This window comes from Oncorhynchus clarkii, chromosome 6 (genome assembly GCF_045791955.1).
Source record: "Oncorhynchus clarkii lewisi isolate Uvic-CL-2024 chromosome 6, UVic_Ocla_1.0, whole genome shotgun sequence".
Classification (NCBI taxonomy): domain Eukaryota; kingdom Metazoa; phylum Chordata; class Actinopteri; order Salmoniformes; family Salmonidae; genus Oncorhynchus; species Oncorhynchus clarkii.
In genome coordinates, this window is record NC_092152.1 from 39,410,470 (window position 1) to 39,437,735 (window position 27,266).

The 27,266-nt window shown below is 43.7% G+C and overlaps 2 protein-coding genes across 2 annotated transcripts in view; one reads left to right on the plus strand and one right to left on the minus strand.

Moving 5' to 3' along the window:
* The window catches only part of LOC139411121 (FA complementation group C), a 42,350-nt gene extending 23,616 nt beyond the window's left edge, over window positions 1–18,734 (plus strand). The window contains exons 5-15 of the mRNA XM_071156991.1: window positions 5,697–5,804; window positions 5,976–6,040; window positions 6,132–6,296; window positions 6,917–7,073; window positions 9,328–9,383; window positions 10,794–10,893; window positions 11,558–11,633; window positions 12,680–12,767; window positions 15,074–15,248; window positions 16,206–16,418; window positions 17,972–18,734. Of these exons, the coding sequence (XP_071013092.1) occupies window positions 5,697–5,804; window positions 5,976–6,040; window positions 6,132–6,296; window positions 6,917–7,073; window positions 9,328–9,383; window positions 10,794–10,893; window positions 11,558–11,633; window positions 12,680–12,767; window positions 15,074–15,248; window positions 16,206–16,418; window positions 17,972–18,154 (1,386 nt within the window). The 3' untranslated portion in view covers window positions 18,155–18,734. The remainder of the gene's footprint in view (window positions 1–5,696; window positions 5,805–5,975; window positions 6,041–6,131; window positions 6,297–6,916; window positions 7,074–9,327; window positions 9,384–10,793; window positions 10,894–11,557; window positions 11,634–12,679; window positions 12,768–15,073; window positions 15,249–16,205; window positions 16,419–17,971) is intronic.
* A 15-nt stretch (window positions 18,735–18,749) lies between these two features.
* Window positions 18,750–27,266, minus strand: part of LOC139411120 (aminopeptidase O (putative)) — a 121,362-nt gene continuing 112,845 nt past the window's right edge. Inside the window, exon 17 of the mRNA XM_071156990.1 lies at window positions 18,750–21,592. The gene's annotated coding sequence lies outside the window, so the exon portion shown is untranslated. The remainder of the gene's footprint in view (window positions 21,593–27,266) is intronic.

Sequence of the window (27,266 nt, forward strand, 5' to 3'; positions counted from 1 at the left end):
GCAAGCCTTTGTTCCCCAAACCCTAAAACGTGTTTTGAAAAGCAAATGCAATGGCTTCAGCATGAATTTTCACCCTTAGAATAGATGAAAGGCAGAACTTATATCAGCTCTAGTTACTCCTTCTTTTAACCTGAATGTACAGTGTGTTTTTAGAGACAGAGAAAGAGCGAGAGAAGGAAGAAGAAAGGATTCCAGGGTTTTCAACTTTCACAGAGTTCACACAGATGGCTTACCATAAACAATACTGAACCTTCACATTTTCCAGATTTAAATGTGTGTGTGTATTCTTTTGATTAATTTTTCATCTAATAAAATGTCTCGCTAATTAAAACAGTGCTTTTAAAGTAAACTTTTAATTTGCCAGATGTTTTTTGACCTATAAGAGGGGAAGTGGGGTGAGAGGCGTGTGCGTGTGTGTGTGGTGAAGGCATGATTTGTTGCCTTACAGTACTTTCTCACATAGTGCACAGCCTTTTTCTTCAGCCACTCATGACTTATAATGTGAGAAAGAGAGTGAGGGAAAGCCCTTGTATGTCTTCAATAGTTTTGTAATCGTTAGAGACAGAAAAGTGGTTGTGTTAGATGGAGAGTGACAGTCACACAGCTGACTAGAACTAGAACCTCCAGTAGAGTCTGACTGGAACCAGAACCAGTAACATCCAGTAGAGTCTGACTGGAACCAGAACCAGAACCACCCAGTAGAGTCTGACTGGAACCAGAACCATTCAGTAGAGTCTGACTGGAACCAGAACCATTCAGTAGAGTCTGTCTGGAACCAGAACCATTCAGTAGAGTCTGACTGGAACCAGAACTAGAATCATCCAGTAGAGTCTGACTGGAACCAGAACTAGAACCATTCATCCTTGTGATGCTATGTCTTATGCCGTCTGGCCTGGAATGCAGGCCTGCTTTCTGTTAGCTCTCTTCTCGCTCTTTCTCTCTCTTTCTTTCTCTCTCTCCATGTCTCTGGCGTCATTGTTGTTGTCTCTGTGTCTGTAAAGGCTCTAGCCACCCAGTCTCTGTGTCTGTATAGGCTCTAGCCACCCAGTCTCTGTGTCTGTAAAGGCTCTAGCCACCCAGTCTCTGTGTCTGTATAGGCTCTAGCCACCCAGTCTCTGTGTCTGTAAAGGCTCTAGCCACCCAGTCTCTGTGTCTGTATAGGCTCTAGCCACCCAGTCTCTGTGTCTGTAAAGGCTCTAGCCATCCAGTCTCTGTGTCTGTAAAGGCCCTAGCTAACACTGATCAGCTGCTCGTATGGCTCCAAGGCATCGTCTAAATTAGCGCTTTGAGCCTAATGTATGAACATTTCTTTGGTTTTTACAAATAAAGTTATTATTATCAGCATGTTATTAAATCAGAAACTTTGGGTCGTCTCTGTGTGTGTGTGTGAGCCCAGCATTTGGTGCTGTGTGAAGTGGTGAAGGGAAAGGGAGGAGTGGCAGTGCTCTGGAGCCCCAGTGTATCACAACTCTCTCATTATGGGACCCCCTCTCCTTCTCTCCATCTCATCCTTTCTTCTCTGCCTTCCTTCTGCACCAAGCTGGCCATCCCTGTCTCCTCCACATCAGACTGGGTCTAGTGTTTGATGGGTGCTGGTGGCTACATAGCTAAAGGCTGCATTTACTTTTTTTGATGGAGCCAGCCAAACACATTATCTCAGCCAATCATGGCTAGCGGGAAGGTTGTCTTTTTCTGTGGCTAAATCAACTAGGCTCGTAATTTAACAATTGTATTCGTATTTACAGATGGCATACAATTTTGTTATTAAGCACATGAAAGTTCACATGTTCCAGAAGGCATTTCTGCCCAAAAACGCATTTTTATAAAATAAAAATAAAAAAGTTTACGTTCAGTTGTCTCTCCTGTGAAGTAGTGACGCGCAATATATGCCTAGTTTCCTGAATGGAGTCACATATAGTATGAGAGGGACAAAGTAACTATTTGGACAACAAAGTACTATTCCATATCTATTTCACCACCTCCTCCTTATCCTTTCTCCCGCTTACTCTCTATATCCTGCCGTCCAGCTAATCTCATTCTCTCTTCATCACTATCCATTAGTGTAGTGGGAGGGTATACGCCATATACCCATTTATTTTTCAGTGGGAATTGAGTATACTCACTTCTTAATCCCCACTGATACGTATCAAAGTAGTGATAGTGAAGGTATACAGCGTATCACTGAATAGGGCTGATGGAACAGATCGGAATGTTTAGCTTAAAATGTTGATAAACTATTATTTCGGCACATTTTAGGCGCAGCAATGTACGCACGGTGGTAGGCCTACGCGTGAATGATCCTAAACGATGCAATTTGCGGGAAAACACTGTTCTAAAATGGGGGTGGTTTTATGGACAGAGATGGAAATATCCATTAGAGAGAGGGGGGATTTAAAGATGCAACAACTATCATGGGTTACTAATATGATTAGGATAATGTATTTTGGCTGCTAGGCAATGAAAGAAAGGTTCATGAAAACCAATAGCCTAGAGCAGGAGAACTCATATGAGGAAGTCTATCAAAATAATTGCCTCCAAAATCCCTTCCTAGGGATTGTGGCTATAGACTACTTTGAAGCAAGGTAAGACATGCCTCAAAATATGAAGTAAAACGTCCAGGTTTCAAACAGAATATAGCGATGCTAATGATAGGCCTGCTCGTCTTCTGGTAGATGGAAAGGCTTTCCCAAAACCCTTCTCTATTAAACTGCCTACCTGTCAGAATGATATCATGATTATTTGCATCAATCAAGTGGCCATTTATTTTGCAATCTCCATCTCATGTGCTACAGAAACAGTGCAAGCCAACCAACAGTTCTAGGTGCCTGCACACTTGAAGTAAAGGGTAAAAAAAAAAACATTCTTAGATTTCTTTCCCAGACCTGAAAAGTGGTCTCCTGATGTGGTTTAAGCATTGTTGTGGACTTGGAACATACTTTTTTTGTTTGTTTTACTGTAAAAACAAAGTGTGTCTTTGAGAGCGAAAACCTGAAAACATTTTGAAAAATCTGAAACTGGTGAATTTCTGACTCAGTTGACAGCCTCATTTATCTATTTCAATAGTTGGCCTACTATTAGCCTACTTGCACAGTACCGCTTGGATTGGCCTGATTGTGAAAGACCAATGTGGGATTTATCATTTTAGAGTGTATGTCACTGTTTCTAATAGAATTTCTCACACAGGGCACCTTTCTTTCCCCGGGCTGGCCGTTTGGAAAATGTTGGGCAAAATTAGAGTATTCTCACTTCTCCAGACACCACTACATCACTGTCACTATCTGATTTCTCTCTTCTCTCCCTCTCTCTCCTCTCCTTCTCTCCCTTTCTGCTCGTCCTCTACCAATTTCACCGTAGGCAGTACTTCAGTCTCTTAGGGGTTTTGGAGAACTCGATCATGACTGTGTAATTGTTAACAGCAGTCAAAGAATCGCCCATCAAAACCAGCCCAAGTCCTTGCGCTGTTTTTTCCTTTCTTAATTTTAGACTTATGGAGTGATTTCTGTTCGCCAACTGTACGTCCGTGCCCCCAAGACCAGCTTAACTACAGACTTCAAGAGAAAAACAACTCAAACATTTGCCACTCATCCATTTTGTTCCTCTCCCTCATCGTCCCACATCCGAGAGTCTGACTGGAACCTTCTTTCCCTCTCTCTCTCTTTCTCTCCTTCACCATTCCATTCCTCTGCGCTCCCCACTAAACCCACTCTGCCCAGCCCTGGGTTGTATGTGTGTGAAACCACAGAGCCCACTGACTGACTGGCTGCCTTTCTCTTCAGGGCTCTTAGTCCTTCCCCAGTCTCCTTCCCTTCCTCTCTCTCTCCTTCATCTCACATCTTCTGTTTCCTCTCTTGTCCCACATCTTGTCTCTGATCTCCAGTCTTCTCTACTCACACACGCGAGCACACACACACACACACACACACACACACACACACACACACACACGTTTCTACTAATCTACAGTTGCTACTCACCAGTAGTCCTCGATCCATAGTGTTTCATCTTGCTCTTTTGCACTTTTGAATGGGTTCAAGGCTCCAGTCATGAGGATGCACCGTATAGTAGCTGTGATCAAAGTGAATAGCTGCAGAATGTTCACTCAGTTATTGTTGTCAGGTGAAAAGGTCAAAGGTGAAAGAGGAAAGTGTGACCTCCACACCACCACCAGCAGCTTTAGCAGCACCCTAACCGAGGCCTGGACTTAGGGCTTACCCTTCCAGCACTACCACATCTGAGAGGGCTTAGCATTAGATCAGTGCATCAGCACAGACTGCCTTACACTGTACAGTTGACAAGGGGCCGTATGTATCAAGCCTCTAGGATCAGGTGCCCCCCTCACCATGTTGTCTTATTCATTGTGATCTAAATGGAAAAACTGATCCTCCTATTTTGCCCCAGCATTACAGGAAGACTGCTGTGGGGGTCTCTGCTGTGGGGGGCTCCACTGTGTGTCTATGAGACTGTGGCATGATGGCTAAGTCAAACTGGCAACGTGTGTTTGAGACACAACTCAATACAAACAACACACACAGTGAACATTTGCCATCTTAGGCTACTTGTTCTGTTTCAATGTATTTTCTCCTGTTTGGTGCCTACTGAACGGGCCCCCGGTGTTGTTTTCCTGTGTTGTCCAGTGAGGACTAGGTAGGACCTAGAATGGAGGATAGGGCTAGTGTTAGTTATGAGATTATTTTTCACTCTGTGACTCTGATTTATACATGTTTGGTTTATTGGTGTATCGGAGACCCCCTCTGAAATATGCTTGTTAAAACCAGGGCCCCCGTAGAAGAATGTTAGTTTCTGAAGTGGCTCATATGTTGTCCATACATGCGCTCTCATGTAGCCACTGGAATGCCTTTCTTGTCCACATGTGGTTGGTATGATATGATACCATATGATCATGCTATGTACTCATTAGCTTTGAAGTTGTAGACACACTCAAACACTATATCAGGTTAGTCATTTATACTGTCAAATGTATCATTAGCCCACATGAAAAAAATACTAGTTTATTATAGAATACTACAGTACTTACTATAGAATGATATAGTAAACTGAAGTATACTGTAGAATGCTACACTACACACTGTAGTATCCCTCGATCATGTGTAGTACTTACTAAAGAATGTGGTAGTATACTGTAAAATACTATAGTAAATACTAAAGTATTATCTGCAAAAACACTACACTTTTTTAACTATAGTAAATACTACAGTATTTAGTTTGCATGTATCCTGCCCATTCCCCTCCCCATATTGCAATTTGTGCCATAAGTGAGAAACCTACATGCCAAGTATAGACCAAATTGTTTTCCCTACAGGTTATAGAAAAGAGCAGAAGCTCTGAACTATCCATTCAGACCCCTGTCCTACCTACCTATATTATGGAACATTTAGTAGGTTTCCTAAACATTTAGTAGGTAAATACTAAAGTAATTTCTGCAAAAACACCACAGTAAATACTACAGTATACTACAATCTGCAAAAACACTGCATTAGTAACTATAGTATATAATAGTTTTTATTTTACTACAGTATTTATACTATAGTTAACTAAATACTGCAGTATACTACAGTGAATACTACAGTAAAGTCGCAAAAAAAAAACCCCACAGTGAATACTTTAGAATGTATACCATAGTATACTGTAGTATTTTTTTCATGTGGGAGCCTACTGAACATTTTCTTTCCTCCCAGAATGTGTTATGTCAGCTTGCTACAGAAGAAGAGGACAGTGCAACACATATGTTAGTGAAACATATGGGCCTGCCACCAAAGGAATACAATGTAAAGGTTCTAAGAAAGGTATGAATGCTTGTTGATGTTCTTTCACATTTCATGAAGGATATTATTTCAAAGGTCATATATTTCATCATATTTATTTACATGACTGTGTAAGTGCGCCCGCATATGTGTCTATGCATGTGTGTGTGTGTGTGTATGTATGTACTGTAACTTGTCCTTCTGGCTGGTCAGATGGTGTGGTTGCTAGTGGAGGAGGTTGGGAAGAGCTGCAGCAGTTGGGCTGACCCTAACCAGAGGTACTGCGTCTGTTCCTGTTACTCTCCACCACATGCACTGTCCCAACTCTAGCTCTGTTCCGTTCCCCTGATGTAACCTCATTTCCCCCAGGTGTTCGTGTGACAGCGTTCTTGCTGCATCAGTGGCATGTGTCCCCCTGGTCACATGTCCTGAGACTGCTCCTCTCATTGGTGCGTTGCTGCAGCGGCCGGTGACCTGCGATAAGGCAGCCCTCAGCCAGGACTTCCTGGATGCTGTAAGCTCCGCCTACTCCAGGTAAGGACCTAGGGTGGGAAGACAGTCTCCAGCGGCTTAAACCCTCAGTGTTTGGAGCTCTGAAGGAACCAGAGAGCTGGAAGTGTAGAAAACAAGAATGCTAGTGAACACAAACCCATCATGCAGTAGTCTCTCTAGACAGACTGGTTGCTTTCGGCAATGTACCAATGCTCCAGATTACACCTCTGTAGAAGTTCCGGCGTTAGTTGAGACAAGAGAGGACAAGTCGAAAATGGGGAGCACGTCACCGGTAAGGTCACTGCCGTATGCGCTCGTTTGCCTAGCTAACCATGAGCACAATTCCCGCCCGCGTTTTATGCCCCGCCTACCCAAACTTGTTGGGAGAGTTCTGTTTGAAGATCAACCTCCTGGGAACAAATGTTTTTCCCCTTTTAAAATGTCAGAGAGAAGCCGACATTCTCCCCAGACCTTGTGTCGTTGCCTAGCTTACGTTGCTCCAAGGTTCTGTGATATCCGATACTAATCATGCCGCGATGTCACACTCCCTGAGGTTTGAAGGAGTGTCACCACCAGGCCAACCACACTGCTTCATTCAGTACATCTTGTTGACTGACATCTCACTGACCTTCACTGTGAATGTGTGTGTGTGCGTGTTGCAGAAAGTGTGTGTCTCTGGAGGCCCAGGCAGTGGTGTCTCTGTGGTGCCATAACCTGGCCAGCCTAGAGGGGGCAGTGATGTCTCTACTGGACTCTGTACTCTCCAACCCAGCCTCCATACCGCACAACCTAGAGAACACCATCACTCACTCACTACTGGTATGTATTTTGGAGTAGGCAGAAGTGACCTCTAACCAATGATACAGGGTCAGATATGTCCCCCCTCCCAAATGGTAAGTAGAGAATTAGGGGAAGAGTAATATGATCCTAGATCTGTGGCACAGGAGGTTGGTGGAATCTTAATTGGGGAGAACGGGCTCGTGGTAATGGCTGGAGCGGAATGGTATCAAATATATCAAACACATGGTTCTGGGCCATTATTCTGAGCCGTTCTCCCCTCAGCAGCCTCCTGTGATCTGTGGTCAGGGGCAACTTCTACCTCTACCGAGATGGAGAGTGATTGGGGCCCTACAGTGTACACGCAGGAAAGCACAGCATCTACAGTATAGGTGTACTTTAATCCTGCAGCTTTCTTCATCTCCCCCTTCTCATATCGAGTTAAATCTAAGCTGCTCATCAGGTATGTTGGGGAGAGGGGACTTCTGTAAACAATTCTGTCTCTCTGCACTGTGTGTGTGTTTATTTACACAAACTACTCCTTCGTCCATCCCTCACTCCATCCCTCTCTCCATCCTGCCTCGATCTGTTTATTTACTCTACCTCATCCGTCTGCTGATTGGCCTGTCGTTATCACGTTGGCGTTTTACACACACACGCGCGCGTCTTCGACTTTGTTTGTTTGAGTGCATCTGGTTGGCTGCGTCTTTCGTAACTCGTTAACAGCGAGGGAGGCTTAGGTTGTGTTTCACCTAGCCTTTCTGTTTGTTTGGATCATGGAGACATGTAGTGTGTGTGTGTGTTTCCGTGTGTGTGTTTCCGTGTGTGTGTGCCCGTGTGGGTGTGCCCCTGCGCCCACGTGTTTGTTTGTACGTGTGAGTGTGTGAAAGGCTTAGGAGCTGACTGGCTCTCCTCTCTCCCTCAGTTGTTTAAACTGCAATCAAAAATGGGAAATAAAAATTTGTATCACATTCTTGTTTTGAGCTCTTTCTCCCTCTTCCTCCCCCAATAACAATACACAAGGCCTTCCTGGGCCCGGCTAGGCTGCCAACAACAGGATGTTTGGTGCGTGCTGTAATTGAACCTCCTTAAAGTGTTAGTGGAATGTATGGAGGAGGACGCTAAAAACCCATCTGTTTTCACTAGGGGAAACCATCATCCCTCAATCACACACACACATGCACGCACACACACCTTTTATATGGCTCCAGGATTGTCATATTTGATCTCTCATTTGTTAAACTGAGCAGAGGAGAGGCGACGTACTGCATGAGAAGTATGTATCACGATTGATGATGGGAGTCCGAGGATGGGATGTCCAGTGTATGGAGTAGGTCTTGGGTAGGATGATGCAATGACATAATATGAACACTAGAGGGGGCTAGTTACTTTTACAAAGACCACCTCCCATTCAGTATCTGCTACAAGTTTAGACACAGTTCTAGGATCAGCTCATCCTCTCTAAATCTTCCTCAACCATTGGTGGAATGGGAGGTAAAACTGACCGTAGATCAGTGGCTAGGGCAGTGTCACTACTCTTGCCTCTCTGCTTCCATGGTTGGAGCAGAGCATCAATTGGGCTGTCTCTAGCATTGGTCTCGCCAACCTTTTACCTTCCAACCTTTGTGTCCCAAATGGCTCCCTATGTAGTGCACTGCTTTTGACCAGAGCCCAGGGGTGGCGGGGTGAAATGGAGGTTGGAGTGATGGTGGTTGGCGTTGGGATGGGTCGGCGAAGTTCTTGTGGTAGTTTGAAATATGCAATCAGCATTTTCCCACAGATTATCTTGCTCTCTTTCTTTCTTTCTCCCTCCTTCCCTTCCTCTCTCATATAGGATCAAAGCCCAGGAGAGACATGTGGTCTTCCTATATGAAGGGTTATTGCTATGAGAGGAACAGAAGGTGGCATGTTTTTACTGCCTTCTAGCCCATGAGAGGGATTGGAGGGAGCATAATTAAGGTTGTTCTGGGGGTAAAAGATGCATGGAGAGGACGCGAGGAGAGAGAGAGGCACGCATGTACAGTGCAGCTGTTGAATGTTTTCACAGGGGCGTTTTTAAAACGTGTTAAATCTAAAACACATGATGGCGCGCTGCATTAGGAGATGGAGAGAAAAGAGAGAGAGAGAGAGTAGAATATTGGTAAACTAATTGTAAGGAACAGCGTATGAAAATGGACAAGTGTCATTTTGATGAGGGTAGACGGCGCAACAGTGACACCAAGTGGTGTATGAGATGAATTGATCCATACAGGCGACTCCTGACATGTAACCATGTTTGTGTTTGTATGTGTTTCAGCCTAAAGCCTGCTCCCAGCACGGCTCCATATTCTTAATAGTGAACGACATCTTCAGGTGAGCCATTGGGACGCTTCATTCACACAAGTGAATACAGTAGATATACAATATTTCTACTGTAAACAATTTGATTACTCACTGATGTGTATATGTGACCGACCACCCCGATTTTAGATTTATTTTTATTTTTACATTGAATAAAAGTAGAGACTCAGAGCTACAAAATGGTATATAATACACTGCAGTTTAGGAACAATGGGAAAGTAATTTAGCTTTGAAAGTTGATCAACTTGTAACCCCACTTTTGAGAAAATGGCCCTTGAATGGTTTTGTACACCTACTGAAGAGCTGTAAACTTCCCCAGACACATCTAGCTAACTGGATGGGTCACTATTGTCTAGACATATTCATGAAATGCAATAGATGGCCGTAGTCACCACCAGACACACCTGGATTTGATAGGTCATGTAATCATCTGGAGAAGTGGAGTCTTCTTTTAAGACATGTAGCTAGCTAGCTAGCTAGCTAGCTAAACAATGAACTGGAATCATCCCAACTCATACTACTACCAATACAAACATTGTCATAGCCGTAGTATGAATTTGCAGGTAGCTAAAGCTAACCAACTAGGCTCAATTTAGCTATCTAACATTAGTCTATAACTATCAATGCAAATGGATTTCTGATTCAAATAATATTACTACACAGATCATACACATAATGTTAGCTAGCGAGCCAGCAAGCTAACGTTCGCTAGCTAGCTAGCAGTACACTTTAACTTGCAATGAAAATGACTTTTTGACTAAATTAGAAACTTATAATATCTGAAAATGTAGCTAGACTCATGGATGAACACTTTACGGTAGACTGGAACCATTTAACATTTGTTTGTAGCTGCATCTTGTTTGGACAGCGTTGTGTCAAGTCTCTCCGGTTCACACTGACCGTGGCACGTGCAGAAAGTAGCCCGGTCACTTTTTTCTGTCGAAAACGCTGCTAAATTCAAGGCATCAATGTTGTTGATTAAAGTAGTCAAACTTTTGTAGTTCTCGATAGCTAACGTTATATCTTTCTGAAACAGAACGGTAGAAAGGACTATCAACATATACTGAGCAACTCACATTATAGATAGAAGCATGCTACATGGCAGACCAATACAAACTCATCTCCTGGCATGTCCAGCCTATCCATTATCTCAGTCAATCATGGCTAGTGGGAAGGTTCCTGACTTTTTCCATGGCTAAACCAACTAGGCTCGTAATTGAACAATTTTATTTGTATATACGGATGGAATACATGTTTGTTATTAAGGCACATGTTCACATGTTCCAGAAGGCATTTCTGCCGGAAAATGCATTTTGATCAAAATAAATCTTTATGTTCAAATGCCTCTACTGTGAAGTAGTGACGTGCGTCATAAGCCTAGTTTCCTGATAAAGGCTAATTGTCCTGTTCTGCTCTGTGTAGGTCCATGCTGGTGCAGGTGGAGGGGAACCAGACTCTGCTATCTCTTATCCACACCTTCACCATCTGCTTCCTCAGGGAACTGGCAGCCCTGCAGCCTCAGGTATGGAGGCTCCTAAACATAGAAATATAATTAATAGAATTGCCTTGGAACCTCTAGGCAATTTGACTGGTAAAGTCATGGGTGCACGCAAAATTAACGCCAGTCCATCCATTAATGGCATCATTGACTTGAATTGGGCTACCCATTCTAGTGGTTCTGTTTCTGTGGTCCTAAGCAGGCAGAACAGTCATAGGTTGCCTAGACTACAACCACGACTATAGGGTGTGTTACCTGAGTATATGAACTCCATCTCAACTCTCAATAACACATCAATCTACATACCACCCCATACTGCACCACCAAGCACACATACACACACACACACACACACTCACCCTTATCCCTTAGCTTCTACAAATCATGAGATAGAGCTCACCCCTATTTGAACTGTACAGCCAGCCACACCTTTAGGCCCAGCTATAGGGGACGATCTACGGTGTACTCTTTTTTTGTCCTCTTTCTGTTCTAGCAGTGGAAAAGCCTTGATGTTTTTCAAAACGTTCATTTGACAGCCTTTAGGTTGGGATGGACAGTTGGGATTTTTAGATGTATTGCATTGTTGTCTTGCTAACTCGACTGGAGGGCTCTGACAATGTTCTGCATTGTATTATAGGATAACTTGGTCTGTTGCCTCTTACCTGTGTGTGCGCGCCTCTTGTTTCAGGAATGTGTGTCCTTGAAGGCCTTCTTCCCACACACACCCCAGAGCTTACTGGTCCCTCTGCTGACCCATCCTTCAGGTAGGATGCGTGTGGGATCTCTTATGTGTAAGTAATTTTACCCTCTGAGTGAATGAATGGCTTTCTGTGTCTCACCAATCAATAACTGTTACTTATAACATCTGTGTAACAGCTACATTAAAATCAGTAAGTGTTTAACATTTTTACATTTGAGTAATTTAGCAGATGCTCTTATCCATAGCGACTTACAGGAGCAATTTGGGTTAAGTGCCTTGCTCATTGGCAGATTTGTCACCTTGTCCGCTTGGGGATTCAAACCAGGGACCTTTCGGTTACTGGCCCAACGCTCTTAACCACTAGGTACTAGTACATGGTACTTTGAAAAAGGTAGTTACTAATTTTCATTATTCCTCTCCATCATCAATACTCACAAGATCATATCAGTAACTGAGCGTTATCCTTGGTTACCCTTTACTCAATATATCTGCTTTCATCACAGTAATGTTTAAAGTGATCAAGATCAATCTCTACTGCGCTTGGATATTGGTCTATTTGTGTAGGGGAATGTTTCATCTCAGAATGATACAGTTATCCACATCTGCCAGAGTAGTCTAGGCTATACCTGTATACCTGTATGAGTATGTTGAATGTTCTAGGAGGGCAGGTAGCTTAGCGGTTAGGGCCAGTAACCGAGAGGTCTGGTTCGAATACCTGAGCCAACGCGGTGACAAATCTGTCGATCTGCCCTAGAGCGAGGCACTTAACATCATTTGCTCCAGGGGCGCCGACATACTATGGCTGACCCTCTGAAACAACTCATTTCACCGCAGAACAACTCATTTCACTGCACCTATCCATTTTTTTCTGAGGTATGTTAAAGTGTGTTGCCAAACCCAAGTACCCCGCAGGCATGGCTTATTGACATCTAGCATTGCCGTTTAGGAACATGCTGGCTACCAGCCAACACTCAAAGTTAATCATTACACACTGTGTGTGCGTGCCTGCCTGCCTGCTTGTGTGAGTGATTGAGTATTTGCGTGCGACCAATTGACACCAATGCATGGTTTGAGTTATGCATCCCTCTCATCTCCTTCCCCCGCCCCCAGAAATGGCCCAGGAGGCGTGGCCAGAACACCTGGCCTGGATCACTGCATCACTACAGAGACTCACTGAGGAAGAGGAGGAAGGCAACAGGTGAGAGGGGAATACCTTGGGCTTTTCATTAGTCAGGCACAGAGTGCTGACGTTGGTTCAGTCAGTCTAGCCATAAATATGAACAATTATAAATATGTAATAGACTGTACAATTTCGAACTTCATTTTTCAAGTTGGTTATGATCTGTGAGTCTGGGAGTTGTTCATGTTTTATGAGCTATGTCTCTTCAGCTCCAATGATGCAGTTCCCAGCATCACCTCACCTCTATTTTCTCTCTCCGCTGCTGCTTACATGATATTTTCCCCCATATACAGTTGAAGTTTACATACACCTACATACACCTTAGCCAAATACATTTAAACTCCGTTTTTCACAATTCCTGACATTTAATCCTAGTAAAAATGACCTGTTTTAGGTCAGTAAGGATCACCTCTTTATTTTAAGAATGTGAAATGTCAGAATAATAGAGGACACAATGATTTATTTCAGCTTTTATTTCTTTCATCACATCCCCAGTGGGTCAGAAGTTTACATACACTCAATTAGTATTTGGTAGCATTGCCTTTTAAATTGTTTAACTTGGGTCAAACGTTTCGGGTAGCCTTCCATAAGCTTCCCACAATAAGTTGGGTGAATTTTGTCCCTTCCTCCAGACAGAGCTGGTGTAACTGAGTCAGGTTTGTGGGCCTCCTTGCTCGCACACGCTTTTTCAGTTCTGCCCCCAAATTTTCTATAGGATTGAGGTCAGGGCTTTGTGATGGCCACTCCAATACCTTGACTTTGTTGTCCTTAAGCCATTTTGCCACAACTTTGGAAGTATCCTTGGGGTCATTGTCCATTTGGAAGGCCCATTTGCGACCAAGCTTTAACTTCCTGACTGATGTCTTGAGATGCTGCTACAATATATCCACATAATTTTCCTCCTCATGATGCCATCTATTTTGTGAAGTGCACCAGTCCCTCCTGCAGCAAAGCACCCCCACAACATGATGCTGCCACCCCCGTGCTTTATGGTTGGGATGATGTTCTTCGGCTTGCAAGCCTCCCCCTTTTTCCTCCAAACATAACTATGGTCATCACAGTTCTATTTTTGTTTCATCAGACCTGAGGACATTTCTCCAAAAAGTATGATCTTTGTCCCCATGTGCAGTTGCAAACCGTAGTCTGGCTTTTTTTATGGCGGTTTTGGAGCAGTGGCTTCTTCCTTGCTGAGTGGCCTTTCAGGTTATGTCGATATAGGAATCGTTTTACTGTGGATATAGATACTTTTGTACCGGTTTCCTCCAGCATCTTCACAAGGTCCTTTGCTGTTGTTCTGGGATTGATTCGCACTTTGCACCATAGTTTCATCTCAAGGAGACAGAACGCGTCTCCTTCCTGAGTGTTATGACGGCTGCGTGGTCCCATGGTGTTTATACTTGCGTACTTTTGTTTGTACAGATGAACGTGGTACCTTCAGGCATTTGGAAATTGCTCCCAAGGATGAACCAGACGTGTGGAGGTCTACAATTGTTTTTCTGAGGTCTTGGCTGATTTATTTTGATTTTCCCATGATGTCAAGCAAAGAGGCACTGAGTTTGAAGGCAGGCATTGAAATGCATCCACAGGTACACCTCCAATTGACTCAAATGATGTCAATTAGCCTGTCAGAAGCTTCTAAAGCCATGAGATCATTTTCTGGAATTTTCCAAGCTGTTTAAAGGCACAGTCAACTTACAGTGAATTATAAGTGAAATAATCTGTCTGTAAAAAATGACTTGTGTCATGCACAAAGCAGATGTCCTAACCGACTTGCCAAAACTATATTTTGTTAACAAGAAATTTGTGGAGTGGTGGAAAAATGAGTTTTAATGACTCCGACTTCTACTGTATCATATTGTTCTATCGCTTGTGTTATCCCCTGAATCAGAACACACTACTCACTCCTGATTCCACCAACGTATTAAAGCTTCTTAGCTAGAGAGCAGAGGGGGAAGATTGTAGTGAATGAGAGAGAGAGTGGTAGAAATCAATAGCAGAGAGAGTGGGGGGGGAGTGAGAGAGGGGGAGGGAGAGAGAGAACACTGAGAACAGAGAGAGCAATCGTGGCTTCAGCTGCGGCTTTTAACTTGGCCCATTATCTTGACCGCTCTATTCCGGAACGCCATGCCAAATTCCCAACCGTACCCAGCCAGTGATCCCCCTTCATTATCTCATCGTCTTACTCTCTTACTAATCTTCTTCCCTATCTTTCTCTGTCCTCTCCCTCTCTCTGCATGTTCTAGAACACGCCCTTCATCTTCCCGCCAACTCTCAGATGATGATTGGATGCTAGGTTAATTCCCTGTGTGTGTGTTGTCCTCCAGGGGTCAGTGTGGAGTGTTTGAGGCCTGGTTCCTGCTGGTGCAGTGTGCTGACTGGTTGGAGGTAGCCAACCAACTACTGGTCTCAGCCAGACCTCAGGACTGTGGCCCCTTGCTGTGGCTCCTCACCTTCTATCACCACCCTACCAACAAGGGGCACCACCGGACACAGCAGCTGGTATGTACTGGCTGGCTGGATGCAAAGGGTTACTGTTGTCAACTCCCTCGATACACTGAGTGTACCAAACATTATGGACACCTTCCTAATATTAGGTTGAAGCCCCTCCCCTTTTGCCCTCAGAACAGCCTTAATTTGCTGGGCATGGACTATACAAGGTGTTGAAAGCATTCCACAGGGATGCCGGGACATGTTGATTCCACAGTTGTGTCAAGTTGGATGGATGTCCTTTGGGTGGTGGACTATTCTTGATACACACAGGAAAAACTCAGCAGCGTTGCAATTCTTGACACAAACCGGTGCGCCTGGCACCTACTACCATACCCCGTTCAAAGGCACTTAAATATTTTGCCTTGTGTCAATTGTCTTAATGCTTAAAAATATATTATTTGTTTTACCTACCCCCTCCCCTTTCATCTACACTGATTGAAGTGGATTAAACAAGTGACATCAATAAGGGATCATATCTTTCACCTGGTCAGTCTATGTCATGGAAATGTTTTGTTTACTCAGTGTAGATGTCGTTGTCCTTACTGACCTGTCATGGCTGGTCTCAGAATAGCTTGGCCAATAGATAGATGAATAATGGACTGAGGGATGAATAATAGATTGCTTCTCCGGGTTAGAAGGCGAGAGGAAGGGAAAAAGACATGGAGAAAGGGAGAAGGGTGAGGGAGGCTGATCTGGTATTGATCCCACTCGGAGTGCGTCTGCCTGGCTATTCCTGGGTTTCATCTCTCCTGTGTCTCCTGGCTGTCTCCTCTCTACCCTGAGGGGCCTACACACACTGTGGTCAGAGAGAAGTTGAGGTCTATAGAGGGCATAAACTTTGGTTGACTCTGAAGACATTCTTTTGCGCCTATCCGTCCGGCCGCTGTCGTGGAAAACGACTACATTTGAAAACGACAGGCTTCCAGCTGAAGCTAGTTTCCTCCCGTACCTTCTTTCTGTTTCCAGGTGGCGGCCAGAGAAGTCTGGGATCACCTGAGGTCACTCTTCCTGCTCTCGGCTCCTCCCCTTCCTGCTGACCGACTGCAGTCATTGGCCGAGCTGATGTCAGCCGTCCCCCAGCAGCCGTCCCTGGACTCGCTATTGGTCGTCAGCCTCCTGGGCAACTTTGCAGTTTTCTCCCACAACCCCCTGAGTGGTGCCAGAGAGATAGTCCGCATGGTGAGCTCACAACTTTACCCCTCTTGATGCACGCACACGCAAAACCACACACACAAGGCTGGGCGATATGGCCTAAAAATCATGTCTTGATTTTTTTTCAAACTCATGGGCAATTCACGATATACACTGTGTGTACAAAACATGAAGAACTTCCTAATATTGAGTTGCACCCCTCTTTTGTCCTCAGAACAGACTCAATATGTCAGTGCTTCCCACAGTTGTGTCAAGTTGACTGGATGTCCTTGATACACACGGGAAACTGTGGAGAGTGAAAAACCCAGCAGCGTTGCAGTTCTTCACACAAACCGGTGCACCCGGGACCTACTACCATACCCTGTTCAAAGACACTTAAATCTTTTGTCTTGCCCATTCACCCTTTGAATAGCACAAATACAACAATCAATCACAATCAATTAAAGCTTAAAAATCCTTATTTAAGCCGTCTCTCCCCCTTCATCTACACTGATTTAAAGTGGATTTAACAAGTAACATCAATAAGGGATCGTAGCATTCACCTTGGTTCACCTGGTCAGTCTGTGTCATGGAAAGAGCAGGTGTTCTTAATGTTTTTGTACACTCGGTGTATATCTAAATATTTTTAAACGGTTTTCTCTACATAAGCATTGTTTCATAATTAAAGGTCGAGACCGTGCGTTTCAAACAGTCCGGAGTAACAACATATCCAGGGCTTGTAAAGTTATACCTAGGCTAAATATATAGCCTTCCACAACCATAAGATCCACTTATAATTTCATTATTTCATCAAAATAGTTTAACCTGCTTTTTTTGGAATAATTACTGATCTGACTTTCAAGTCTTGTCTATAAAAAATGCCTTTTTTGTAACAAATTTAACCAGAACCTTGCACATCCGCTAATAATGACCAACTTCTTCTAGCAGGAATGACAGAAAATGAACACAGGTCTCATAAACCATCTCTGAAGCACATGCCCACGTGCTAGGGAGTAGCCAGCTAATCTTTAGAAGTCTAGCCAACTTGGATCTATTTGCTTGCTAACAAGGTAGAACAGTTGAACTGTTACGAATACACCCTCTTGTCCGTCTCCAACTGTTTGAACAACATGGCCTGTTCACTTTGTTAAGATGTTGAACTCCAGTGGTCTACCTGGATTAGATGCTTATATCTCCGGATGAGAACGAGTTACCAATTCCTTATATAAATGCATCTTTTTATGCTCATTGCACATTTATAAAACACGGACTACACAGCTTGCACATAACAGTGTGTAGCTAAAGTGCTGCTCGCGGTGTCGCATGCGACAAACTGAGCATTCATTTTCCACAATCGTGTTCATTGATACTCCCGTTTTAGTAGGATCTGCTCTGTAAAGGGTACCGTTAGAAGGGGAATCGACCGTTTCTGTTGGACCAAACCTCAGAAGCAAATAGTGTGTGTGTGTGTGTGACAGACAGAGCAAAGAACCTGTTTTTTTCTCTCCATCCCTCTCTGCTCATGATGTCGTCACTGTTATGTGAACACAATTGTCTGGCTCTAATATACCTGTGTATATCGTGTGTGGTGTGTGTTCCAGGTGGTGCAGCGGTCAGGGCTGGTCCGTGAAGCAGTGTGTGTTCTCGACATGGTTGAGCTCCGACTAAACAGAGAGAGAGCCTCCTCCAGCCTCACTGACAGAGTTACGCTCAGGACCAGGGCTCTTCGGGGCACACTCACACACATGGCACAGCACGACACACACACACATGGTACAACATGACACAGACACACAGCCACTATGGGAGCGATGGGATACACACACAGCCGTGCCAGGCTGTTCCACCAACCGGGCGCTATGACACTGACAGGATACACACAAACAGACGCTACAGATACGACAGTGGGAGGACATACAGTCACAACTAGACACACAAAGGTATCAGGACACACTCTTAGCCGTGCAAGAGCAACAAGTCATTAAACGTGCCCTAACCCTTCCACTCATATTATTGCCTCAGAACACATTCCTCTCATTACACACACATGGGGAAACATCCGTTGATTTGAAGAAGGGAAATGACATGCAACAGCACCTGATATGGACACAATGTCTTTCTCTACAGAATGCCTCTACACCAACTATACTGCATTGTACGGTACAAACCTATACTAAAGAAATGTGACGTCAACCCTTCTTCAAGTCTCATTATAAATACGGATATATTTCTAATTTGTTAATTATTACAATCAGAGTAATGGTCTATAACCTGATCTGAGTCATGTTTTTTTTTAATTCTGTATATTAGCTGACTCACATGTAGGACAAAACAATAAAATCAAATGTACAGTACCAGTCAAAAGTTTGGACACACCTACTCATTCAAGGGTTTTTATTTTTAAAATGTTCTACATTGTAGAATAATAGTGAAGACATCAAAACTATGAAATAACAGACATGGAATCATGTAGTAACCAAAAAAGTGTTATACAAATCGAAATATATTTTATATTTGAGATTCTTCCAAGTAGCCACCCTTTGCCTTGATGACAGCTTTGCACACTCTTGGCATTCTCTCAACCAGCTTCACCTGGTTATGCGGCACTGATATTAATCAGAAACATTTATTCTAGTGTCAAAATTGACTACAAAGTGTAAATAGGATAATTTTGGTCATCAAGTCAGTCTCGTCCAAAATGTCACAGAAATATCGTAAGAATTTTCCTTGGGTTTATTTTAATCCTGCCCACAGCTGGCAACACCAAAGTTATCATCAATTTGGGACTCAGCTGTACACGATCTGATTATAATGCCCATGTGACTCTAATGCCCATGTGATTCTAATGCCCATGGTCAGTTGGGTTTGACATTCGACATCCCTATGGGACTAGTTAGAGACCATCAGTAAATTACAAAATGTACATGGGACAATATTTTCAAATGTCAACAGCTCCAAATTTAAATGACATCAAACAACTATACATTGCAGAAATTCATAAATATTGAAAGTATCTAATGAGACAACTAAAATATGTGCAATATAGGGTATGTGACCGACCGCCTCGATTTGGTCTTACACTATATATACAAAAGTATGTGGACAGACCTTCCAATGAGTGGATTCAGCTATTTCAGCCACACCCATTGCTGACAGGTGTATAAAATTGAGCACACAGCCATGCAATCTCCATAGCTAAAATTGGTTTGGGCTAGACCCCTTTGTTCCAGTGAAGGTCAATCTTAACACTACAGCATAAAATGACGTTCTAGATGATTCTGTGCTTCCAACTTTGTGGAAACAGTTTGGGGAAGGCCCTTTCCTGTTTCAGCATGACAATGCCCCCGTGCACAAAGCGAGGTTCATACAGAAATTTTTTTTTGAGATCGGTGTGGAAGAACTTAACTGACCTGCACAGAGCCCTGACCTCAACCCCCATCAAACACCTTTGGGAGGAATTGATGTTATGCCTGCGAGCCAGGCATAACATCAGTGCTTGACCTCAGTGTTCCAACATCTAGTGAAAAGCCTTCCCAGCTGAGTGGAGGATGTTATATAAGCAAAGGGGGGACCAACTCCATATTAATGCCCATGATTTTGTAATGAGATGTTCGATGAACAGGTGTCCACATACTTTTGGTCATGTAGTGTATGTAGCAAAATTTTAAATGTTTTTCAAATTCAAATGTCAATTTTTATTTTATTTTTTACATTGGATAAAAGTAGGGACTCAGAGCTACAAAATGGTATATCATACACTGCAGTTGAGGAACAATGGGAAAGTAATTATGCTTTGAAATTTGAAAACTTGTAACCCCACGTTTGAGAAAATAGCCCTTCAATGTTTTGATACACCTTCTGTAGAGCTCTTTTTTGTATACACTTATTGAGCATTGTTCAGACCCTCTTAAGCCTTTGCCCCACCCATCTCTTAGTGGATTCACATGTTAGGCCATGTGCTAAACCGAGTGAGTAAGGTAGTGTGGTAAACAACCAAAGATTTCAAGACTAAAAGTGGTAAAAGTATTAGCCTACAATAAGGAAAAATCCAGGTAAAAATACATTTTATCTCGTCCTTGGCCTATATCCTAATCTGACTTTGGTGCAGGTAATGTTGTTCTTCACATGACCGTCTCTGGTAAAAACACTATATCAAATAAAATCAATGTTTATTTGTCACATGCACAGGATACAAAGGTGTAAACGGTACAGTGAAATGTTTACTTACATATTTGATTAGTAGCAATATCAAAAAACAGAAAGTGTCCAGATAAACATATTTGATCATTATCAGCTGCTTACCCAGACACACTTGTTTACATTGGATGAGTCATGCTATAACCACTCCCCAGCCACATCCAGCTAAGTGGATGGGTCACTATTGTCTAGACAGGTACACATGTTCATGAAATACAGTAGATGGCCGTAATCACCCCCAGATACAACTGGCTAACTTGATGGGCCATGTAATGTAGCTAGCTAGCTAAAACTAAATGAACCATAATCCCAACCCATACTACTAGTAATACAAACTGATTGTCATAGCTGTAGTTTGAATCTGCAGGTGGCTTCCAGACACAAGACCTGGTTAGACTGTTTCAAGTTATCTAGAAGGGTGAGTGACTGTAGCTGTACTGTTTTTTTTTTTGCAGAATGAATGTACAAACGATCCCACGTTCGAACACACAAGAGACACTCACATCAAAGCACACCTCCAAGACCCAAATCTCCACATCAAAGGACACCTCCAAGACCCAAATCTCATTCTCAGTTGCATTTCCTAATGAGGAGAATTGAAACTGAGGCTAAATCAGAAAGTTCAGTAAAGAGGCATTATTATATTTATACAAATGCCATGAGAATAGTCTTTCTTTTCGATTCCTATATTTTTTAGAATTCTGGAGAACATAACTATGGGCGTACCAAATGACACCATATTCCCATTATAGTTTACTACTTTTGCCCAAAGTCAAAGGGCTAATAGGGCACTGGTCAAAAGTAGTGCACTATATAGGAAATAGGGTGCCATTTTGGGACGTAGGCCTATCTACACATCACCTATTACTATTAGTATGTACAGTACAGTGCTTTAACTTCATTGATCATGCAGGAAAGAAAACAGGTTGGCGTTTGTTCTTCCTGTCTGGAGGGGAAGTAGTGAGAGCATTACTTTCTCAGCGTTTCCTCTCCCTTCCATGTCCCAAGGCGGGCAGCTGGGCAGCCTACAAAAGAGAACAGTGGGAGAAAAGAGAGCTGCTATGAGAACAGACAATAACAGCTGGTGTACAGTTCCTAATACAGTCATGGGAGTATTTTGCTTCCCAAATGAAACCCTTTTCCCTGTATAGTGCACTACTTTTGACTAGGTCCCATAGGCATAGCACACTTCAGTGCATTCCAAAACTATTCACTTTTGACACATTTTGTTATGTTACAGCCTTATTCTAAAATTGATTAAATCATTTCCCCCCTCATCAATCTACCCCATAATGACAAAGCAAAATGGCAACAACAAAAAACACTGATGTAAATATCACATTTCCATAAGTATTCAGACCCTTTACTCAGTACTTTGTTGAAGCACTTTTGGCAGTGATTACAGCCTCAACTCTTCTTGGGCATGACGCTACAAGCATGGCAGACCTGTATTTGGGGAGATTCTCCCATTCTTCTCTGCAGATCCTCAATATCTGTCAGGTTGGATGGGGAGAGTCACTGCACAGCTATTTTCAGGTCTCTCCAGAGATGTTCGATCTCCAAAGAGTTCAATCTTGGTTTCATCAAATCAGAGAATCTTGCCTTTTACCGAGTAGTGGCTTCTGTCTGGCCACTGTACCATGAAGGCCTGATTAGTGGAGTGCTGCAAAGATAGGAGAACCTTCCAGAAGGACAACCATCACAGAGAAACGACAGAGTGACCATTGGGTTCTTGGTCACCAACCTGACCAAGGCACTTTCTCCCCCGAGTGCTCAGTTTGACCTAGGGCCAGCTCTAGGAAGAGTCTTGGTGGTTCCAAACTTCTTCCATTTAAGAATGATGGAGGCCACTGTGTCTCTGGGGACCTTCAATGCTGCAGACATGTTTTTGTCACCCTTCCCCAGATATGTCTTGGGGCTCTATGGACAATTCCTTTGACCTCGCTTAATTTTTGCTCTGACAAGCACTGTCAACTGTGGGACCTTATATAGACAGGTTTGTGCCCTTCAAAATCATGTCCAATCAATTGAATTTACCACAGGTGGACTCCAATCATGTTGTAGAAACATCTCAAGGATGATCAATGGAAACAGGATGCACCTGAGCTCAATTTCGAGTCTCATAGCAAAGGGTCTGAATACTTACCTGTTTTTTTATTTATTTTTAAATAAATTCTAAAAAATGTATCTAAAAACCTGTTTTTGCTTTGTGTGTTTTGCATTTCCGAATGCACTGTATGTAGGGAATGTGCTCTGGTCAAAGGTAATATACTAAATAGAGAATAGGGTGCCATTTGGTATGCGTCCGCTGAGGGTATCATTCATGTGTGTTGTCGTTGCGTAGCTCTTCAGGGCTGGAGGATGATGCCGATGGCTGCCTGTCTGGTCGTGTGTTGGTATGGGCTGGACTCCTGTTCCTGCTGAACTGAGCCAGTCATTCAGTAGTACTGTTATCAGCTCAGTAGGCACAGGAGGCACAGTCCTAGACTAGTCCTCGCTCTCTTCTTCAACATTTTATAATGAAATGTTGCCTTTGGTCTTTGTTGCTGAGACACGCCCGCATCTCGGGGAGGCAAGCCTCTTTCACAGTCTTCCAATATGAATTGAGGGCCTATATTCAACCACAATGCAACAGTAACTTCTCACTAAAAGCGGTTAAGTAAGAACAGGTGGCTGTAATTCTAACATGGCTCTGATTTCTCAGAGTTCCATTCATGCATTCAGCTCCATATTAAAACACCAATAGCAAGTCAGAGGTGCTGGAGCCAAGCTGGGAAAACAGTTAGTCCCACGCCAGGAATATGGCACCTCACAGTAAGCTTATAAAAATAGAAAAAAGTGAGGTTTACTTAGGATATTAAAGTGAACAAATGTAGGTTTACTTCTGGCATTAGAGTGAAAATGTCCTTTCTATACATTTTCATCGTGCTTTGATGTGCAAGCCCATTTCCCTTCCATTAGACTATAATAAATCAGGCTTTAGATATCGTCTCCGATGGTAATTCCTCTCTTTTAGAAGCCTTTGATAGTCATTACTCTTGTAACGGGCCCTAAATATAGCATTTTCCAGTCAGGCTCCACATGGACCTAATTTCTAATTCACACATCTGTCCTCGCTTATAGCGGCCATTTTGTTAGAGAAAGAAAAGACCATAGGGCTATACCAGCTCTCCTACCCCGCCACCGACCACACCACAATTACCTTTCCAGTCCAGTATGTTCATTCTGATCCATTGGTCGGGATACAATCAAAAGTGCGTTACAGAGCAGCACAAAGCATTGGCCATTTGAAGGCAATTTTCCTGACATTCTGCTGATGTCAGCTCAAGCTTAATCACCTTTTTAAAATGATTTTTTAAAGTAAAGTGCAATGCTCTTGGCGGCAACGCGCCTTTGATTGACTCGGGGCCGTTGATTAGTTACGGTCTGAGCTTGTTCAACAGTTCAACGTCCAAAGATTTATTTCCGATTCCATACGCTCAAAGAAGAGATGAGCGATCAGGTAGTTCTTAAAGCAAAGATCCACCACAGATACTGCTGTACCGAATTGGACTTGAACATATTTGTTAGTGCTGCTGGAGTTTGAAAATAAGAGGACAACGAAAAGGAGGAGGAAGAGGAAGGTAAGGAAGTGGAAGAAGACGGTCCTCCAGGGCCCATTGTCAAAGTGGCTCACTGAGCAGCAGCATTAGCAATGCCTGTCTTCCTCATTTTCATTAGCACTGTCTCCTGTGTCCCACATCCCTCCCCATCACCATCAGTCCACCCAGAGAGAGAGAGAGAGAGAGAGCTCACAGAGACAATGAAGGAGAGCGTAAAGAGAAAGAGAGGATGACGAGAGAAACTGAGAAAAGGGAGGGGAGAGAGAATAGAGAGAGGGTGACGAGAGCGACAGAGACCGAATGGGCAGGAGAGCATAACGCTTGGCTTATTAGTAACTGCAGCACATCAAACTTAGGAGACTCAAAGTTTGAATTCCCACGGAGCACGCACACTCACTCACTACTGAATCCTGACTGTACATCTCCACTCCAGCGTAGGGTATCTTCAGACATGCAGAGACAGGAGACAGGAATTTCTCTTGCATGCAAAAGTGTTCATATGGTTTACACATTGGGGGAGGAGGGAAATGGTGTCAACTTATCCTCTCATTCCACCTCTCTCCATTGTTCTCTCTGTCTGATTCTGTGCGTCATTCTCTCCTTAGGTGCAGAACTTAGCCACTGTGAACAAAGGAGATCAATCACTGTTCACCAATCAGCTAAGCTCTGTACCTGGTGGGAGAGTGGTCACTGCCTGACTGGTGGACACTCACACAGACACACCATGCACATGGACACCCACATAGACACACATAATCCAAAAGTTTGCCCCTCCCCCCTACATGGGGCCTCTCATCATCACCCACACAAACACACCCTGTCAGATCATCATGTCTTATTTGACGTTATTATTGCAAGCGGCTGAGCGGTGGAGCCTCCGGTTGTCATAGCAGCTGGCAGGGTCTGGCCTGGGTGGTAATCCCTGGCAATGTGATTTTATCTTAAGTCACAAATCAGCACGCCAGGAACCCTCCCAAAGCAGACATGAAAGACCAGGATACTCTCTCTTTCTTTTCCTCTCGCTTCTTCTCTTTCTCCCATTCTCTCTCTTTTCTTCTCTTTATCCCTAGCTCAGTTGTGCCAGGAACCCGCAGAATCCTGACATTAAAGGCGAGACCTGTCAATCCTCGCTCTCCCTTTCTCTCACACCGTCTCTCCCTTTCTCTCACACCGTCTCTCCCTTTCTCTCACACCGTCTCTCCCTTTCTCTCACACCGTCTCTCCCTTTCTCTCACACCGTCTCTCCCTTTCTCTCACACCGTCTCTCCCTTTCTCTCACACCGTCTCTCCCTTTCTCTCACACCGTCTCTCTCTTTTCCCCCTCAGCGTCATCACACCAGTAACCATTGCAGCCTAGACATGAAAGGCCAAACCTGTGGCGTTCTCTCTCTCACTCTCCCTCTCCTATCCCCCTCTGCCATTCGCTATGCTCCGCTACACCGGCGATATGCCCCTCAGTAAGCGGATCAGGAGGGATTCCACAGGCATGTACAGGGCGAAGAGACGGAGAGAGAGAGAGAGAGAGGGGGTGAGAAAGAAGGAAAGCTTGGACTGGCCGTCTTGTTATTGACGGACAGGGAGACATGTTATTGTGGACAGTGACAGAGAGCCACTGTGACAGGAGGCTGACGGACTGTGGCCTCAGCAGAGTGTGCGTTTCGTGCGCGCGTGTAAAGTGATTTGTCAGAGTAGACAGACAGAGCGCTCGCCTGGAAAACCTTTCTCCTCCCCTCTGCACACACATAAAGCTGTCCTCGGTGTTTGTGTGGATGAAAGCACCCTTCCCGTCTTGCTCTTGCTTGGCCATGGCCTGATAAAGGATTTATCTATCTGTGGGGTGAGGCCTGTATGTCTCTCTGCTTGACCTGGACAAGCATTTAGCAGCACCTCCGAAAATAACCGCCTTCTCACATATACAGTGGATTTGGAAAGTATTCAGACCCCTTGACTTTTTCCACATTTTGTTTCGTTACAGCCTTATTCTAAAATTGATCAAATAGTTTTTTTCCTCACCAATCTACACACAATACCCCATAATGACAAAGCAAAAACAGGTTTTAAGATTATTATATATTTTTTTACAAATAAAAACAGAAATACCTTATTTACATAAGTATTCAGACCCTTTGCCGTAAGACTCCAAATTGAGATCAGGTGCATCCTGTTTCCATTTTTTCATCCTTGAGATGTTTCTACAACTTGATTGGAGTCCACCTGTGGTACATTCAATTGATTGGACATGACTTGGAAGTGGGCTAGGTAGCCTGAATGGCCCGTGCTTTCTTAGGACAAGTTCTAGTGTTCCTGCTCTACTCCTTTAAAAGAGACCCGTTCTCACTCCTCCTCCCTCTTGGTCTGAATCATAAATCTCTCTTCTATTCTCCTCGTTGGGAGGGAAGAAACAAATAAAACCCTTGCTGTTATGAGAAGCCGGACACCACCTTCCCTCCCAGTGGGTGACAGTGCAGTTACACACACACACACACACACACACACACACACACACACACACACACACACACACACACACACACACACACACACACACACACACAAACAGAGGAATTTCAGGGTAAACACAGTAAAAATCTGCACAGGGCTAACCGGAGACACAGTCCTCTCTCTCTCTCCTTCTCTACTGTCTGTTTGTTTGAGGAACACATTCCCAAATTCCTGCCCTGACAAACACATCCTGACGGCGCTCCTGAGAAACCACAGAAAAGGCAGCGTTCTGAGCTCTCTCTCTCTCTCTCTCGCTCACACACACACACACACAGAGAGAGCTCAAGGAGGAATGTGTGAGAGAGGTGGCCAAGTCACTACACCCAGAAACAAAGAGTCCTTTTACAGTAGCACTCCGAAACAAGACCCATTACACACATCTAAACGTGGCAGAGGAGCTAGAGAAAACAGCACTGAAGAGGAAGTATATGTCTGCCCACTATCTACCATACTGAGGCTAGAGATAATACAAAATAGTTTCAGAGCAATATGATCCCACTTTAACCAGGGCATAATCAACAAGGGACCATTATCACTTTTAACATAATAATGTTCAGAAACAAATGGTACCTATAATTTTGAGACGGCACAGCTG